This window comes from Phlebotomus papatasi, chromosome 1, assembly GCF_024763615.1.
Source record: "Phlebotomus papatasi isolate M1 chromosome 1, Ppap_2.1, whole genome shotgun sequence".
Lineage (NCBI taxonomy): Eukaryota > Metazoa > Arthropoda > Insecta > Diptera > Psychodidae > Phlebotomus > Phlebotomus papatasi.
The window spans coordinates 72,899,651-72,916,809 of record NC_077222.1 but is presented as its reverse complement, the minus strand read 5'-3'; the positions used below and the strand labels follow the sequence as shown (position 1 = coordinate 72,916,809).

General features: G+C 37.0%; 4 protein-coding genes across 5 annotated transcripts in view; 2 read left to right on the top strand and 2 right to left on the bottom strand.

Annotated features, from left to right (window-relative positions):
* The first annotated feature begins 98 nt into the window (after positions 1-98).
* On the top strand, positions 99-2,642 carry LOC129800881 (eukaryotic translation initiation factor 2A). Its single transcript, XM_055845614.1, has 2 exons — positions 99-159; positions 537-2,642. The coding sequence occupies exons 1-2, from the start codon at positions 126-128 to the stop codon at positions 2,315-2,317; spliced, it is 1,815 nt and encodes a 604-aa protein (XP_055701589.1). The 5' UTR covers positions 99-125; the 3' UTR covers positions 2,318-2,642.
* LOC129801495 (small integral membrane protein 8) lies at positions 2,612-6,329 on the bottom strand. Its single transcript, XM_055846607.1, has 2 exons — positions 6,222-6,329; positions 2,612-2,881 (listed from the first exon to the last, which is right to left on the bottom strand). The coding sequence occupies exons 1-2, from the start codon at positions 6,327-6,329 to the stop codon at positions 2,726-2,728; spliced, it is 264 nt and encodes an 87-aa protein (XP_055702582.1). The 3' UTR covers positions 2,612-2,725.
* Positions 6,330-6,414: 85 nt separating this feature from the next.
* LOC129801248 (threonine aspartase 1) lies at positions 6,415-12,294 on the top strand. Its single transcript, XM_055846133.1, has 3 exons — positions 6,415-6,711; positions 6,807-7,744; positions 12,008-12,294. The coding sequence occupies exons 1-3, from the start codon at positions 6,684-6,686 to the stop codon at positions 12,089-12,091; spliced, it is 1,050 nt and encodes a 349-aa protein (XP_055702108.1). The 5' UTR covers positions 6,415-6,683; the 3' UTR covers positions 12,092-12,294.
* The window catches only part of LOC129800663 (girdin), a 49,429-nt gene continuing 44,486 nt past the window's right edge, over positions 12,217-17,159 (bottom strand). The window contains exons 7-8 of one of the 2 annotated variants that reach the window (XM_055845233.1): positions 16,542-17,109; positions 12,217-12,741 (exon numbers count right to left, since the gene is read on the bottom strand). In XM_055845233.1, coding sequence (XP_055701208.1) covers positions 16,584-17,109 — 526 coding nt within the window. In that variant the 3' untranslated portion in view covers positions 12,217-12,741; positions 16,542-16,583. Of the gene's footprint in view, positions 17,110-17,159 lie in introns of both variants that reach the window. The other variant, XM_055845223.1, reaches the window with a different exon arrangement.

Sequence of the window (17,159 nt, the reverse complement as noted above, 5' to 3'; positions counted from 1 at the left end):
CGTGCGTGTTCGTTGGCTTTCGACCCGAAGGCACCCCGAACAATGTGACGAGGGCGACCGGGGCGACCTCTGTGCAGGCGAAATTTGCAATAGTCACCCGAAAAAAATCGAAAGTTTGGACTGATATGGCCAGCGCAGAGGAATTTCCTGCTCTAGCAAGTAAGTAAACCACAAGGTTTTTGTGAGAAAAGTGAACAAATGAGTCCAACTGATAGTCCTGCAGTGTAGTTTTGTCGAAATGCAAATTGAGTTCTGTGAAAACTTGATTAATCCGAGCACATTGTTTGGCATCAAGTTTTTCCCAAAATATCACATTTGTTGCATTTATCTTGTGTTTTTGTTAGTAAATTTTAGTATTTGGGATTCATGGGGGTAGTTTTGATCCTTTCTGGGGGTAGAGGGATGCATTTGTGGGGATGTAGGGGAGATCAGAAAGATGTAAATGAGGTTATGTGTTTGTGCCATTTAGAGTGGTGACTTGGATAAATTTCTTGCTGACACAGCTTCTTTGTTCTTTTTTCATCTCTATCCGGCAGTTCGCTCCAGTGTGGGAGTTGAATTGTGGGCGACGTCAAAGAATGAATTTCCGTATGTCCCTTACGAGAAATTCCCTCGCGATGACAGCAAGCACTGTCGTGCCTTGGAATACAGTCCGGACGGTCGATTTTTGGCCTGGGGCAACGGTGCAAAGGTGCAGCTGTGCCGAACATCAGATTGGGAAGTTATTGCCTCATTGCCACGTCCCAAGGCATTCTACCTCAAGTTCTCACCACGTGGTAAGTACCTAATGACATGGGAGATATATGCCATCACCAAGGACAATCCCGAGGGTAGTCCAAATCTCTATGTGTACTCCACGGAGACGGGCGAGGAGGTGTACTCGACGGTACAGAAGAAGCAGGCAGATTGGGAGCCCGGCTGGTCCAGTGATGAATCAATCTTTGCTGTTATGTTGGGTGGTGAAGTGCTCTTCTATGAAGTAAATGGACCAGAGGGCTTCCGGAGTAGTACCAGAAAATTGGGTGGTGGCCGGAATGGGTGTATTTCCGTTGCTCCAAATACCGGTCAACCCTATTTGGCATTCTATGTACCGGGCACAAAGGGATCTCCGTCCATGTGCAAAATCTACCAATATCCCACACTAAGTCCCACCCAAGCCATCAGCTCTAAGAGCTTCTTCCAGGCTGACAAAGTGGAGATGATGTGGAATAAACGGGGTACAGGGCTTCTATTGCTCACCAGTACCGATGTTGATCAGACTAATGCATCGTACTATGGCAAGCAGGCGCTCCATTTCATGTCCACAAAGGGTGATTCCTTTGCTGTGCAACTCAGCAAGGAGGGTCCAATTCATGCTGTTTCCTGGAGTCCCAAATCCACCGAATTCATCGTAGTGTACGGATTTATGCCGTCTAAAGCCACCCTCTTCAATCTCAAATGCGATGCAGTCTTTGAATTTGGTGAGAGCCCAAGGAATTCCATCTATTTCAATGATTTTGGGAATTTGGTACTTTTGGCGGGATTTGGGAATTTGCGCGGGAATGTGGAGTGTTGGCATTTGGGGAAGGAGCGTAAGTGTATTTCGACACTTCAGGCACCAGATTCAACACTGCTCGAGTGGAATCCCAATGGGGAGATATTCATGACAGCCACGACAGCACCACGTCTCAGGCAGTCGAATGGCTTCAAGGTGTGGCACTACACAGGGGCACTGCTCCATGAGACGATGTGGCCAAAGGAGCAGGAGTTGCTGGAGGTGCGTTGGCAGAAATTCCATCATGGTGTGTTCAAGGAGAAGCCGGTGACGGGTGAAAAGGTCGTGGGTATTCAGTCGGCTCAGCCACAGGCCAGTGCCCAAGTCTATCGTCCACCGGCTGCTCGGGGATTGCCCATGAAAGCCTTTGATCTCTACTCTGATAGCGTGAGCAGGAGTACAATACCGGGACTGCCGCCGGGTATGATGGCAAAAAATGAGAATAAGAAGAAACGCACAAATGCCAAGGCACAGCATAAGCAGCGTCCTGGGCAACAGAAGACAGAGGGACGGAAGGGTCAAGGTGAAGGGACAACTGCTGACAATTCCGGCCAAGTGACTCAAGATGGTGATCATGAGAGACGATCCAATGGTCATCGATTCACCACGGGGGATCCGCAGAAGGATAGAAAAATCCAGAAGATTCAGAAGAAACTCTATGATATCACCAAATTGAAGGAGAAGAAGAAAAGTGGGGAAGCACTCAAGGACACTCAATTGGCCAAGATTGATTCCGAGGCCAGTCTCATCAAAGAATTGCAGTCCCTCACGATTGTGGCCTAGTGAATAGCCAAGGAATAGCATTGGCATCTGCAAGTAGATGTACATATGAACCTGTATCCTTGGCATTCTAACAAAGAAACAAAAAAAACATTGCAACAGAAATCTACTGAATGACTAAAAACAAAACAAAAATAAAAAAATAAAAAACACCACCAACAACTCCTGGACCAATCCATGAAAAATGACGATCCGGAGATGCGCTGAATGATTTTGTGCGTCAAGAATCATTTTAGGCAAACGCAAAATTGTTATTGATGCAAAAAACATGTTGAGAAATTTTGGTTGAGAGACAAGTGAAATAAAAAGAAAACATTTATTATTTTAATATCTTTTACACACTCTTCTTGATCTATTTATCTAAAAATATCTATATTTCTCAATGGAGGAGACTTGAATCTCGTGAAAAGCTCAATCCCACTTGGATTGCTTCTTGGTGAAGACTTCAGTACCATCAGATTGGACAGCCGAATAATATCCCATGCCTTCGTACTTTGATCGCATGTAAGCTATATATCCAGTAGCTCCAAGGATACATACTACTCCAATTGCCATGATCACTGCATTCTATACGAAGATAAAAAAAACAGGAGATAATTTTCAGGAAGGGAATCAGGGAAATCAATTGGGTAACATTGATCCACGTTTATACTCCAAAAAGATTTTCAGATTAAATTACAGTCCGATACGTTTTTGTTGTAATACAGTAGAGCCCCGCTATAGTCCATTTGGTTCCAGATTTGACACTTGGGTCGCACTATAGTACATGTAATTTTTTAAAATTATCAACGACTTTTATTATTGAAATTGCTCGACGGCTTTCACTTTCCTGGCGATTGTGCTACTTGTCCTCGCTCTCTTTATTATGGATTACAATTATCACAACTACTCAATAAAGTTTGCCAAAAATATTAAAATAATTATGACAACATTGCATGTCGCGTACTAAAAAACATAACCTAACTTAAAATCAGTGTTTTGAAATCAACGGTCGATAAATTGTGGACTATAGAGCGATGGCCTATAGCGGGGTTTTACTGTAAAAAAATATCTCATCATCATAATTTTCAACCGCATATCCCTATTGGGGTTGCGGGCCCATGACATAAAATTTAGCAGCCCACGCTTGTCGATCCTCCACCACTTCATTAACCCTTTAAGGACGATTGGAACACCGGTGTCTCATAAAGAAAATAATTTTTTCTGACTAACTAAAATTATTTCTTCTCTATGTTAGTACGTAATCGTAAATTAGAAGGTTGAAGAAATCTAGGATATTTTTTGCAAGTCTTCAGCTATTTGCTACATAGTAAATTTTTAAGCTCAAAAATGATGAATTTTTAAATTCTCATATTGGATGTTTATTTTTATTTTTTATACTTCTAATTTTTTTTAAGTCAAAGTTAAAGTTAAGATGTTCAGGTTCGATACAAAGGCGCTCCAAGGTAAGATTATGAATTTGATTCAGCCACCTTGTCCTAGGTCTGCCTCGTGGTCGACGCCTCATCACAATTGCTTGCATAGCTTTTCTGGGGAATCTTTTTTCTATCTATGCGCTGAACATGTCCATACCATCGAAGTTGTGATCTCTCAACCCGAAGAAGCAGCTCCTCGACTCTTAGTTCCTCACGAACGTCCAAATTCCTCATTCGATCTCGACGAGTGATTCCCTTAACCGCCCGAAGGTACCTCATCTCGGCAGCTTGTACTCGCGATCTTATACTTTCGGTCATTACCCAAATCTCATCACCATATGTGAGAATAGGAATGAACAGATTTGAAAACCGATAACTTAGCCGAACGGCGAAGCTAGGCTTTCCTCACCACGCTTCCGCTAATACTCCCTCATTACTGCAGAAGCTTGACCGATTCGCGACGATAGTTGGGTGTGAAAGGTGTGAAACCTACCATCACTCGTGAATAACACCCCGAGATACTTGATAAAATCTCTTGGTATTTGAAATTGTTATTTAAATTATATTAAATCATCAAAAAATCAAATAAGTCGAAGTAAAATGTTATTTTTTTTAAATGAAACACCTTTACTTAAAATGTTTATAAAAATGTATTTTTTTTTGTAAACCAAAATTTAATATTTTATTGAACTAATTAAGGAAGGGCACTCAGGCACTACGAATCAATATGGTAAAAGTAATCCTTCATATTTAGTCCAAAAGATAAGCCCCAAAATTCTTTAGTATTTTAGTTATGTCTAAGTATTCTCTTTAGAGCCTCGAGTGTGTCAGTGGATAGAGTAGTAGCTCTATGACTGTGAGGTCTTGGGTTCAAAGCTGAGCAGCAGCAGAAAAAGATTTCTCATGCCATATCGGCTTTGAATTCGTCCAGTGAATGAATGAATAGTAATGTCAATGGTTCATATTGGCAAAAAAGTAAACCGCCTAAACAATAGAGGCTGGTACCAGAACGAGTTTCGATGTGAAAGTGGTACTTCAGTCGATACATAAATATTCGCTGTCATTGACCCCAAACACACACCGAGAAGGGATGCTGTGATATAGTAGCGGCACTGATTGCCCACAGAGCTGTAATATAGAGCGGCTACCCGTATCGGGGGATAAGATAGAATAGGAGTGGGGAAGCATAAGGGGCCCAATTGGTGGCCTGGATGCATCGGAAATCTGAAATGGAGAACTGATCCCTGGCAAAATCTTATCTTAAGTATTCTCTTTAACTATTCCTGTGAATGACTTTAAGATTTTCAAAATAATAATAATAATAAAAAGTAGGTATTAATTGCAATAAAAAAAATTGATTTTGAAGTAAAAATATAGGGTAACCTGCCGGTCCGAGGAACACTGCCGCTCGCTGGTGCCCTCCCCTTAGACGTTTTAATGCGGAACGGAGGATTTGATGTCGGACAGTCCGCTTGTCATTGACGTAGCCCGTTTTTGGGCAAGACAAACGTAATTTTAGGCCTCGACATGATTAATAATAATTTGAATTGGGACAGTTTTGAAATTAATATTTCAAAGCTGCCACAATTCAGTTCTCTCAGTAGTGTTTACAACTACCCCACGTTTACTACTGCTCGAGTTTCCCGGACCGAAGTATATAAGAAATTACAAGAAAATGTTCTCGAAATTCGCATCATTCAAATAGTTTTAAGAAAAAACTAGTGATCAAATATTTTCAATTTTAAAATTGATTTAAAATGAACAGTATTCTATATTTAAAGCAATTAAGGTAAATTCCAGTCTGTCCTTGAGGAGAAACAAAGCGTTTTTAATTCATAGTAGAGTAGAATTTATTGGTCCTATTTATTTATGGAAATTTCACGATATTTTAACAGACTTTGTATATGGTATTATCCTAGTCCAGAGTAGTAAGGGAATTTATTTAATCAAGACACTCTTTAAAACTTATTTTTAGATTGATTTAGGACTTAAATCGATTTATTTAAAGATAGCCAAAAGAACGATTGATGAATTTGTATAGCTTTTCTTCAATTTTTGTATTGTTGTTCGAAGGTAATAAGTAAATAGATTAAAATCTAGGAAGTTGCGTCTAATTTTTAAGCGAAAACTTACACCCAGTCTGCTGATCTATTTTTTTTTTCAAAGACACCTATTTTGAAATAGTATAATAATTTGCAAAAAAATCCAAATAAAATGTGGAAATGAGATCTTATAGAACATTACCAGAGGAATTTCGATTAAGGTAAGTTTTATAACCAGCTAGTTGTATTTTTTTTTAATTCTTTAAAATTCTCTAAGAATTTTTGGTATTTTTGTTCAAAATTTAATAATTTTTGAAGAAGTTAAAAATATTCGTAAATTCTAATAACAAATTATAAAAATCACGGTCAGACTTATTGTTTTTAATTGGAATACATATTGGATTATTCTTAGCATATAAACGGATTCATTGAGGTTAGTCCTGAACTTACGGGTTTGGCGTATAATTCAAAGTTAACAGCACGAAATACTCCTGTAGTCCGTAAAGAACGTAGTCCATCCCCTGGAGCAGGTTCTGCAGGACCTTTCTTCTCACTCATCCTCTAAAATAGCCACTCCTGCGTTTTCCCGAAGTGGACAAAAACACCAAAAAGACTGCCCACCCTCGCGCGAAGACTTCTCCGGAAACTCAACTCCGGAGAAAACTGTCAGAAACAGCTGATTGGATTTTCGGAAAAAGGCGGCGTGTGTGCGTTCGGGCATCATTCGTGCTGTTTCATTCGATAAAGTCGGACGTGTTTTGTTTATTCTTTTGGAAAATCAACATTTCTAAACATTTTCCGTGGTTCAGACACAAAGAAAACACGTGAAAAGTGTGGAAAAAAGTGTGAGACGTGTGTGAAAATAGTGTGAGTGCAGAGGAATGCTAGTGGAGTGAGAGGGAGAGAGCGAAAATGGTGGGATTTGTGGCGGTTCATACAGGCAAGTTGCATCAAAAATTCCGGGTGTTTATTTATAAATTGGTGGTGTGTGGAAAAAAGACGAGTTTTCCCAACTGGTTATGTGTCCCCCTCAAGGTGCTGGCAACTGTATCAATGAGCAGCTCTACAAAAATGTCTGCAGAGACGCGTGTACGGCGTCAATTGAGATTTTGAGGAGTGGCGGAAGTGCACTGGACGCTTGTGAAACAGCCATTACTCATCTTGAGAATTCACCATCAACAAATGCCGGATTTGGCTCAAATCTCACCTGGGATCGTACTATTGAGTGCGATGCCTCAATTATGGATGGACAGACACTTAATTTTGGCGGATGTACAAATGTTTCAGACGTGAAAAACCCCATCAAACTCGCCAGATCAATCTGTGATCTTCAGTCCAAGACACTTGCTCATGGACGAGTCCCACCGATGGTGGTGAGTGGTGATGGTGCTAGTAAAATTGCCAAAGAACTTGGTATTCCCCTTGTGGAGGATTCCGAGGAATTGATCTCAGAGAAAGCTTTGCATTGCTTCAATCACTTCAAAGGTAAAATTAACTCACGCGCAATGACTAAGAATACCACTCACACCAGTCCCCTTGATACTGTGGGCGCCGTTTGTGTCGATGGTGATGGGAATATTTCTGCCGGATGCAGTTCTGGAGGGATTATTCTCAAGACATCCGGCAGAGTGGGACAGGCAGCAACATATGGTGCTGGATGCTGGGCTGTGAGTGATCGCGATCGCTGTGTCGCCACATGCACCACCGGAATGGGAGAGTATCTGATGAAAACTCTCCTGGCCAGGGAGATTGTCAACGATCTCATGCACTGTCAGTGTCCAGTGACGTCGCTTAACAAGACGTTCAAGGAAAAATTCCTGGACTCACCGTACCTGAAAACACCAGAACCTCTCTTTGCTGGTGCCCTGACCATTCTCTATGATCGCAGTAGTGGCACTGGTGACGTCTTGTGGAGCCACACAACTGCTGCCATGTGCATCAGTTACATGGGAACATCTTTCCGGAAGCCAAAGGTAAGCCAAATGGATTTGCTCTTCTACTTTCTGGGCCCTATTCTCGACAGACAAAACTTTGCGGCTAATAAACCTTTACGAATTGTCAGCCTCTGCCCCTTGCCTAGACAGGCACCCAACTTTTATCTTCACACTTTGTCCCAGGTTCTCCTATTTCAAAATTTTCACATTTAAAAAAAATAATAAGTGGCATAAATATCTTTGGTTAAATTAAAAATGCTCAAAGAAATATTCCATTTTAATCAGCAAATACATCGCTTCTTGACCTAATGGTCAAGAATCAAGATCAAAGGTAAAGGCCAGTAAATAACTCAAACTTTATCATAAATTACGCCAAACAATTTCTTAGATGCCAAGATGGTTCATAATTTCTTAATTTTGTCTTTGCCAAAAAGAGTTATCTTTGAGCACTACTATTTTATGATTTCCTTTTTAATTATCTCTTTAATAAAATAATTTACATTGACCAAAAATTTGCAGCGAAATAAAATTGTAGATTCCTATAAATAATTTTAAAATAAATATCAAATTGAGAAAAATGCTACAGTAGACTCTCTCTCAATCGGGAATATGGGGCAAAATGTCATCCGGTTTATCGATAGATTTGGGCGTAAAAGCCTTTGAAAATTCCACAAAAAGCGCTCAATTATAAAGAATCACGATAAAATAGGAAGAACTACAGCGAATTTGAGCAAATTAGCTTCATAATTAAACGTGAAAATTGTCAAAATTTGTCGCCCGATTGAAAAAGAGCCGATTGAGTGAGAGTCTACTGTATTGGGAAGGATTTAATTGAAGCTTTGGGTAATGAAAGTTTTATACCACTTGATTTTTTTTTCTACGCGTTCCTGAACCCATAAGAACAATGAATATATTGAGACTCTATCAAACTGGTGCCTTAGCGGTCACTAAATTTAAATTCTTTACATGATTGAATCATTGAAAGTGTAAAAAATACACAAATTTTTATAGTGTAACTAATATAAGAAAAGAATTTGTTTCCCAGAATTCAAATCAGGAAAGAGAATGAAGGAAAATATTACCAAAATCGACGCCGTGTCAAACTTTTTGTATATAATTTCGTGCACAAACTTTGCATAACTTTCCGTCAAGCGAGAAAAGCGCAACAAAACGGAAGTCATAGAAGAAGTAAAAAAAGACAAAAATTCTTTCTCTTTAAATATATTTGAATATTGTTGGAGAAGAAATAAAACATTACAAATCATCTAATTTACGTTTAATATAGTATGTGAATGCGATAGTCCGAATAATTCCTATTATTAATGGATGAGTTACTTACGTGGATTTTGTAAAAAACAAATCTTTTTTTTAAGCTTTAGGTCATTCCAAAAAAAAACCCTAAGAGATAGAGCTTTTAGATAGGATGATTGCATAAGTTCGTGGGACTTTTCACGCAAGTCGTTAAGGGGTATTCCGTAGCTTACCTCCACCATTCATGTTTACTTTTTTGCTTGTACTGGAAAGATTATAGTGTCTTACATCACTCTAATGCCAAGTATCCTTCAAATAAGTCGATATGTCCTTTGGAGGACATTTCCAAAATGTAAAACAAAAAGCTACACTTGCAGCACTTAATGTTAGGTAAATTTTGGAAAGGTTTAAGTGATACATTTCCACTGAAAAGCATTTTGGGCGTTCGTTTAGATCAAGTTCTTGCTCTTAGAATGATTAAAAGGCGTTTTGGAAAATTTTAAAATAGGGATTTATCCTTCGAAACATCGACTCCATTATAAACGACCTCTAACATTAATGGCAATATTGTGAGTATCATAGCGGATAAAAATTTGTAGGGATAACAATTGAACAGATTGTTAAGATGTTGGACAATAATAATTCGATCGTACTTCTCTATTTCGAAAAGCTTTGATACGATTAAAAGCTCAATAGATGAGTGTCACAATTTTTGATTGAAAGGAATAAGGGGAATCGTATGATTGTAGGGAATGTAGTCATTTCTCTCCTGATATGTTCGGATGAAGAAACTTTTCTGGATCGATTGGTGATAGGTGATGAGAAATGGATCTAATACAACAACATAGGGTAGAACCATCCCTTTTGGCCATGTAAGCACTTTTGAGTTTATTTAGAACAGGAAAATGGGTCTTATTTCGTGACCTCTAATCTAACAAATCAGAAAACCATATTTAATTTTGTATCGACTTGATTAATTCTAAGTTATTGAAAGAAATTCTCGACAAGGTAAACAATCACTAAAAAAACATGGGATTCTTAAGAAACTTGTTAATGTTAAGAGAAATTGTTTTGCATTATTTCATATTTTGATGAAAATATTTGATGTTATTCAATGAAAGTCCGTTTCTTAATTAACTAAATTTTATTGTGATATCATCCTTAATAAGATTTTCTAACAAATTAAATGAAAATCGGACGTGGCTAAAAGAGCTTACTTTTTTCGGCTGTGTAAGTACTTTTGGCCATTCATTTTCCCATACATTTTACACGTGGCGCACCTCGCGGATTTCAGTAAAAATCTTTTGACTTTTGACTGATTTTTACATCAAATAGAAAATGTGCGAAAAATCGTTTAAAATACTCTAATAATCACATAAAATTGATGTTAAATAAGAATAGGACTTGTGCTGTGTATTTGTGAAAGTTTTCGAGAGCTATTTCTTCTGTTATTTTATTAAAATTCTATTGGAAACAAGTGGCCAAAAGTGCTCACACACAATGGCCAAAAGTGCTTACAATGTGGCCAGGAAGTACTGAAACATGCATAGTTGCATAAAATGAATTTTTCACTAAAATATCCAAAAAATTTTGGGAATTCTCTTGGATTATTAGGAAGAAACGGCTTTATGGTATCTTTGTACAAAATTTCATTTTATTTAAATAAAGATTATAAAAATTACATGCATATGAAACCTTGAAGTGGCCAAAAGTCCTTACTCTACCCTACAGTGGATAAGTCCACGGAAAATCAGCTAGGGTAAGTGTGCCAAATTTCGGCATAGTTGCATGCAAGTGGCAAAGTCTCAAGTTTGAAATGTAATATTTTAAATACAAATTGATTTTTTTATTCCTTTTTCTTAAAGCGTGTTGCTTGGAACCTTGTAGACAATTTATCGTCTTTATTTACTCTAAAATCATTCTTAATGCATTTAAAAATGAATAAAAATGTAGACATAGCTTTAGTGCCCTATTTCGGCCACCTTAATTCTCATAGTTCCTTACTCTTCGGAAATTCTTCAAATGTCTTTTTCACGTCATCTCGTTTGTCGAAGCTACATTTTTTTGTTATTCCTTTGCATTGTATAATCTTTAGAGTAAGTAAAAACTTAAATTTCATGGAAATTAGAGGAACAAAAAAGGTGGCCGGAATTTGGCACACTTACCCTAAGCTTGCTGTAAAAGCAGGTTTGTAATTATTGAAAGAGTTGCTGTAAATTCGATGGGATTTTAGAGAAATTATCCACTTTGAGTTACCCCAATGCAAAATGCAACGAAACAATCATAAAAGATAATCGCTGTGACTAATTCACTAGATTCAGTGCGGTTACTTAATAAAAACGTCCGATTTTGGGCCAAAATAAAGAACATAATCTTCCAAAATGACGACACTAAATCGTGCGTCGAATAGCAGACACTGCCAAAATTACAGGAGTTACAATAGGAAATTCTCCGGAACCAAGAATATTCTTCAGATATTGACCCTTCAGATTATCATTTGTTTCAATCTCTGCAGAATTGTTTGATGCCCAAAAATATGGACTGCTTGGAAGCTGTCTAAAACGACCTTGCGAACTTTCTTCAAGAGAAAAACAGGTTCTTTCTTTAAAAATAGGATTGATAAGGTAATATGTCTTTTGATGACAAGTGTTAAGATCAATAGAGACTATATCCTTGATTATACAAATTATATTTCTAAAAGAAAATATCAGTTGAAATTTATCTTAGGCAGTCCTACGAACTTATGCAATCATCCAATAAGGAAATTTAAAAATTAACATGCAAATGAAATTTTGTATATCGAAAATTAAGATATTTTTTCCTGTCCAATTTGAATAATTTTGCCCAAAATGTGTTGCAAAGTCGACGGAATAGGGCCCTATTTAATACTGCCTATGCCCCAAAAAAGTTGTATGTTTTGAAAAATTTTGGGATGAAGAAATGATTTCTAGAAATTATTTCGTTTACCCTGGAAAAAAACAGTATGACTTATTTTGGGATAGAGGGAGTGTAAGACTTACTTCTGAAGCTGATGCGCATCTTCTTTCTCAGTTTATATGCTCAGAATTGCCGACTAGTTGCAAAAGCGGCCGAACGACTGTTGTGTCTGGAAAACAATTTACACTGCCAACCTAAGGTGACATCCGGATCCAGCAATCCAGCTTCAGTATTATAATGGCGATTTATATGTGTGAGAAATCCCTGGCATTTTTTTTCTGTATTTTCCTTGCTGACAAAATGATAAAAATTGAAATTCATGCTTTTTGACTCTTCTTTATAAATTTTATTTCTAGACGTGTAAGATGTCTTTTGTACAAAAAAAATTACTGAACGATAAATTGAAGGAAAAATATTTATAAAATATTAATTGTAGGAGAATCTTATGTAGAAAAAAGAGAATAGTTCATACGATGTAGGGAAAATGATAGAAATGTTTCACTCAATTAAGCTTCATATTAGAGACAAATAAAGTTGCATTGTATCATGCTATTCATCCCACAAAAAAAAAACATGACTGAATTTTAATTGCAACAAATTGGCAAGAAAAATTGCCAAAATGTTCAAATACATAAATTACACGGGAAGCCATGGGGCTTTTGCGGCAAGTGCAAGGAATAATTTGCAGTGAAATTAATTACTGTCATTGCGACGGAGTGTACAACATGACACTTTATCTTCCAATACGTTTTTTATCCTCATGGCATTGTGCCATTTTCTATTCATAGGTTCACTAATTCCTCTCAAATAAGCTTCAAATAGGAAACTTAGCGTGGTATGTGCTGCTCCTGACCAAAATGACACATTACCAAGGCAAATAAGAAAGAAGAACTTTTACATTTTCAGCGCAAATTTCACATATCGCACTTGTTAAAATGTGACGGCCAATCTATTTTTTTGAAGTTGTTATTTTTTGTATATTCAATTAAACAAATTACTAAATTTCACTAATTAATCGGCATAATTTTTTTTTACAATTTTATTGTAAATCTATGTCATTCCATTTTTTGATAATTAAAAAAACGTTTGTCATTTTTTTGTTTAAAGTTTGTCGAAAGAATATTTCTGCATACAAAAGGTTAGAAAAAGTTTTGTTAAATTGAGAAATAATACCATTTTGACAAAATTTAAACGAAATCTAATTGTTTCACAAACTTTTCTTTCAGAGTAATAAGCAATTTATTAAGTAAAAAAATTATTTTGGTAAGTATAATTGAAAAATATTACTAAGAAGTTCGAAATGATCAGTGAATAATATAAAATATCAACAATTATATTTCACAATTATTAAAATCGAGCATGAAATGCTGTGATGATTATTTCGCTTCCTAATGCACAATTTTGAAAAATATACGGAAAATGGTTGATTGGCTAAAGCCCAAACAGATTCAAAAAAGAAATCGATTACCATTACGTGATGGAGCGCGCTCAATTCCTATCCAATTCAAGACAAATATGAGTTCTTAGCACTACGAAATGAGTATTATTTTGTATGTTCTATTCTACCGAATTATTTCATGATGTAGTTTGTTAAATTTCATTTTAAAACAAATTGTAGGTTGTGCTGACATTAGAAGAGTACATATATTCTGTCATCGAAAGTTTAGAGATCAAAAGTTCGAAAAAGATCGAAAGTTTAGAGTGGTATATCTCAGTTCCTGATGAATATAATTGGATGAGTGAACTATTGTTGGAAAGCTTGCCTCATTAGCTTTTAGAATCTGGTATCAGGGGCCTCTTGACATTTCATTTTTCTATAAAAGTTTTTGCATAAAGACACTGAAGACTATCGGCAAGTTTTTTCCTAAAGAGAATTGACTTATCAATCTGATATATTTCGAAATCGTGCATTAAAAGCTATTTAAAAATATATATTTCATAATGTTCGCCGAAATAATGCAAGAACTACGAGCAAATTTGTTTAAGTCGCGGTGCAATATCTGCAAAAATTTTACAAGGAGAAGTGTAAAATAGCTTCACTTTTTATTAGGCTTGATGGGCCCCTGCTGGTATACTTAATCTGCTATGGATAAACTATTTTTAGCCAGAACCATTTATGTCGAAAAAGACACTTTTTGCAACGTAATTTTTGGCTATCTACTGCTGGAATCTGGAGTAGCCCACGATGCTCGCACATGGACTGTTTGCTAGAAGGTCTCAAAGAGTATAAATTCTAGAAGAAACTTTTTGGATAATTTACTTTTTTTATTCATCCACTTTTGCAAGAATTTTGAAATGAAAAGAAATCGTTCTAACTCATTTTCTGGACAAGCTGATGAGACTTGGAATGCCCCTCCTCCCCCCATAAGTTGATTTATCCTTCCCCTCCAGAAACCACTCTTTTAGGAATATCTTAAGAAGCAGACCATCGATGCATTTCATGTTTGGATATGTTTTAGAGAGTGTTCTAGCGAACATTTCATTCATATCCGGGGATCTCTGTGGCACAATAGGCATGACCGTTGGGTCTTGGGCAAATGAGATCTTTGACTCGAATCTCACAGTTGTGAGTTCGAATTCCGCCCGGTGCAAGCAACTTAATGTCTATAATAAAAGACAATTTCACATGTGATAAAACGTTATAAAAATGCACCGCCTCTGCCCAAAAAACTTCAGGAGCATTCAAGGGAAGGCGTTCCTGTGCGATCTACGATATCCAGATTCTTCCAACACGGAATACATTGTAATAATTACATTGTAATACCGCTAATACCAAATAAAGTGTATCGATACGATTAATTTCTCGTATACAGTTTTCTTTGCTCATAGTTTAGCGAATTTTCGTTTTATTTCTTCAATTTTCTTATATTATTTTTACCTAGTGCCACCGAGTATGAGATAAGGTAATACGCTAATGGAAAATTTGCGTAAGAATTGCAATGAAAATGCGTAAATTAACGAAATACGGTGAGACTACGGCGAGCATTTTATTGTCAATGTGATTCTGCCCTTAATCTCAAATTTTACATTTTGAATTTAACCGCTGTCATTCAGGAACTCCACTAGATAATCCATATGAATAAATCTTAGACCAGTAGGGGAATTCTGTAATTTTCATGGCATTGCCACGCGTGAGTTCGAAACCTGACAATGCCATTCGAGCTTTTTTTGTCATATCATATGAGTTCGAAAATGCAATTCATTGTATTTTTAACGAAATCCCTCTATTTAATGATTTTATGAAAATACAGTACGTCTTGGTTGATTTGTTTAACAAAGATCATTGACAGAATTGCCAGAAATCTCAAATATGTGACTTCTGACAATGCCACATGAGCTGAAATGGCAATTTCACGGCTACTGAATCTTCAAATTGGGTTCGAATCTTAGGAGAGCTTTTTCAAAAATACGATTCTGTAGCCGTGACATTGCTATTTTAGCTCACGTGGCATTGTCAGAAGTCACATATTTGAGATTTCTGGCAATTTAATTGACAATGAACTTTGTTAAACAAATCATCCAAGACGTACCGTATTTTCGTAAAATAATCAAGTAAAGGGATTTCATTAAAAATTCAATGAATTCTTTTTTCGAACTCATATGATATGACAAAAAATTCGAATGGCATTGTCAGGTTTCGAACTCACGCGTGACAATGCCACGAAAATTACAGAATTCCCCTACAGGAGGGGAATTCTGTAACGCTCTGGCAATGCCAAATGACAAATTGGGTTTGAATCTCAGGAGAGCTTTTTCGAAAATGTGATTCTGTAGCCGTGGCATTGCCATTTCAGCTCACGTGACATTGTCAGATGTAACATATTTGAGATTTCTGGCAATTTAAATGACAATGAAAGTTGTTAAACAAACCAACCAAGACAGACTGTATTTGCATAATATCACTAAGTAAAGGCATTTCATTAAGAAATCAGTGAATTGCATTTTCGAACTCATATCATATGACAAAAAAAAAGCTCGATTGGCATTGCCAGGTTTCGAACTCACGCGTGACAATGTCACGAAAATTACAGAATTCCGCTACAGAAGACCGCTTAAATTGTAGTTTTTTTTTAAATAATTTTCTTGATTAATAAATGGTTCAAGTCTGCGTCGAATGGGCAAAAAACTCTCAAATAAGTCATGAATTGGTCATCATATATATCCTGAAAATTGTGCAAAATAAGTTAAGCCATTACATTTTCTCAAGTGCGAAATGTGCTTCTTATTAAGTAATCGACAAAGTGCCCAATAATTTACTGGTTGAGTGAGAAAGAACTTCTTTAGAAAATCTATCGTCTTCATTAAGGCCTAATTTTAGTAACACGCTTATTACAAAAATTCCGCAATCGGGAAACTAATTAGTTCCCCGTTTACTTTTTTTTTAATTATTCTATTTCTAGAAAAAATCCTCTGCTTAAATACTATCATCTATTATTTTTTTGTGTAAAAAAAGTTCTACAAAAAATTGTTAAGCAACAATCTCTCCAAGGCAAACAAATTATTATTATCTTTTCTCTGGCAATTTTGCCGAAAGAATCCTGTGTTTCTATTAAAAAAAAATTGCTATTTTATGTCCTATTAATGTCTAAGAACGCGTCAAAATGTTAAGTAATACTTGCGTTTCTATTGTTTGTTTGCTTTTGATTACCTCTTTGCCCTCTCCTTGCTCCGCGTTGTTTCCGTTTGTTTCTCAAACACATCCATATTCATACCAAATGGCCGGTTCTTTGTCCTTCTCCTCACTCGGTGGTCTCTTTTTGCCATTGTCCCGATGATTTGCCTTATCTGACCCACTATTTAGCATTTGGTTGCCAGATGAAGCTCCCATGGATACAACATCACCCCCGATAACATTTGAAATTCGATTGTACATGAGGAGTGTCGATGGATTACCAGAAGATTGATGAGTACCATTGTCGCCGCTGTTTGAGCAATTGGCCCCACTGCTTCCGCCTGCTGATGACTGGGAGTGACTCGGTGATGGCGTAGCCTCTGGCAATTTAGTACCATCGTCCACCAAATATACCGTTCGGCGACTTCCTGCCGTCCCCAGAGCCGCCACAGTCACGTCCGGGCCCACAGATGTTCCATCGAGCATATGAAGACTATTTCTATTTGCACGGTTGACCTCATCGCGCCTTGGCGATGTCGTCTGCAAACTACTCCGTACTCCACCCCGTGTCAATGGAGACTCGCGACAATTATCACTGGGTTTTCTGCAAAACAAACCCCACATCAGACCTTCAATGTTTCCCATGCCCCTACA

Coding starts and splice junctions, on each gene's coding strand:
- LOC129800881 (XM_055845614.1), top strand. CDS start 126: ATGGCCAGCGCAGAGGAATTTCCTGCTCTAGCAA. Junction 160..536: donor GGAATTTCCTGCTCTAGCAA/GTAAGTAAACCA, acceptor TCTATCCGGCAG/TTCGCTCCAGTGTGGGAGTT.
- LOC129801495 (XM_055846607.1), bottom strand. CDS start 6,329: ATGAGTGAGAAGAAAGGTCCTGCAGAACCTGCTCCAGGGGATGGACTA. Junction 2,882..6,221: donor TTGAATTATACGCCAAACCC/GTAAGTTCAGGA, acceptor ATCTTCGTATAG/AATGCAGTGATCATGGCAAT.
- LOC129801248 (XM_055846133.1), top strand. CDS start 6,684: ATGGTGGGATTTGTGGCGGTTCATACAG. Junction 6,712..6,806: donor ATTTGTGGCGGTTCATACAG/GCAAGTTGCATC, acceptor GTCCCCCTCAAG/GTGCTGGCAACTGTATCAAT. Junction 7,745..12,007: donor CATCTTTCCGGAAGCCAAAG/GTAAGCCAAATG, acceptor CTTCTTTCTCAG/TTTATATGCTCAGAATTGCC.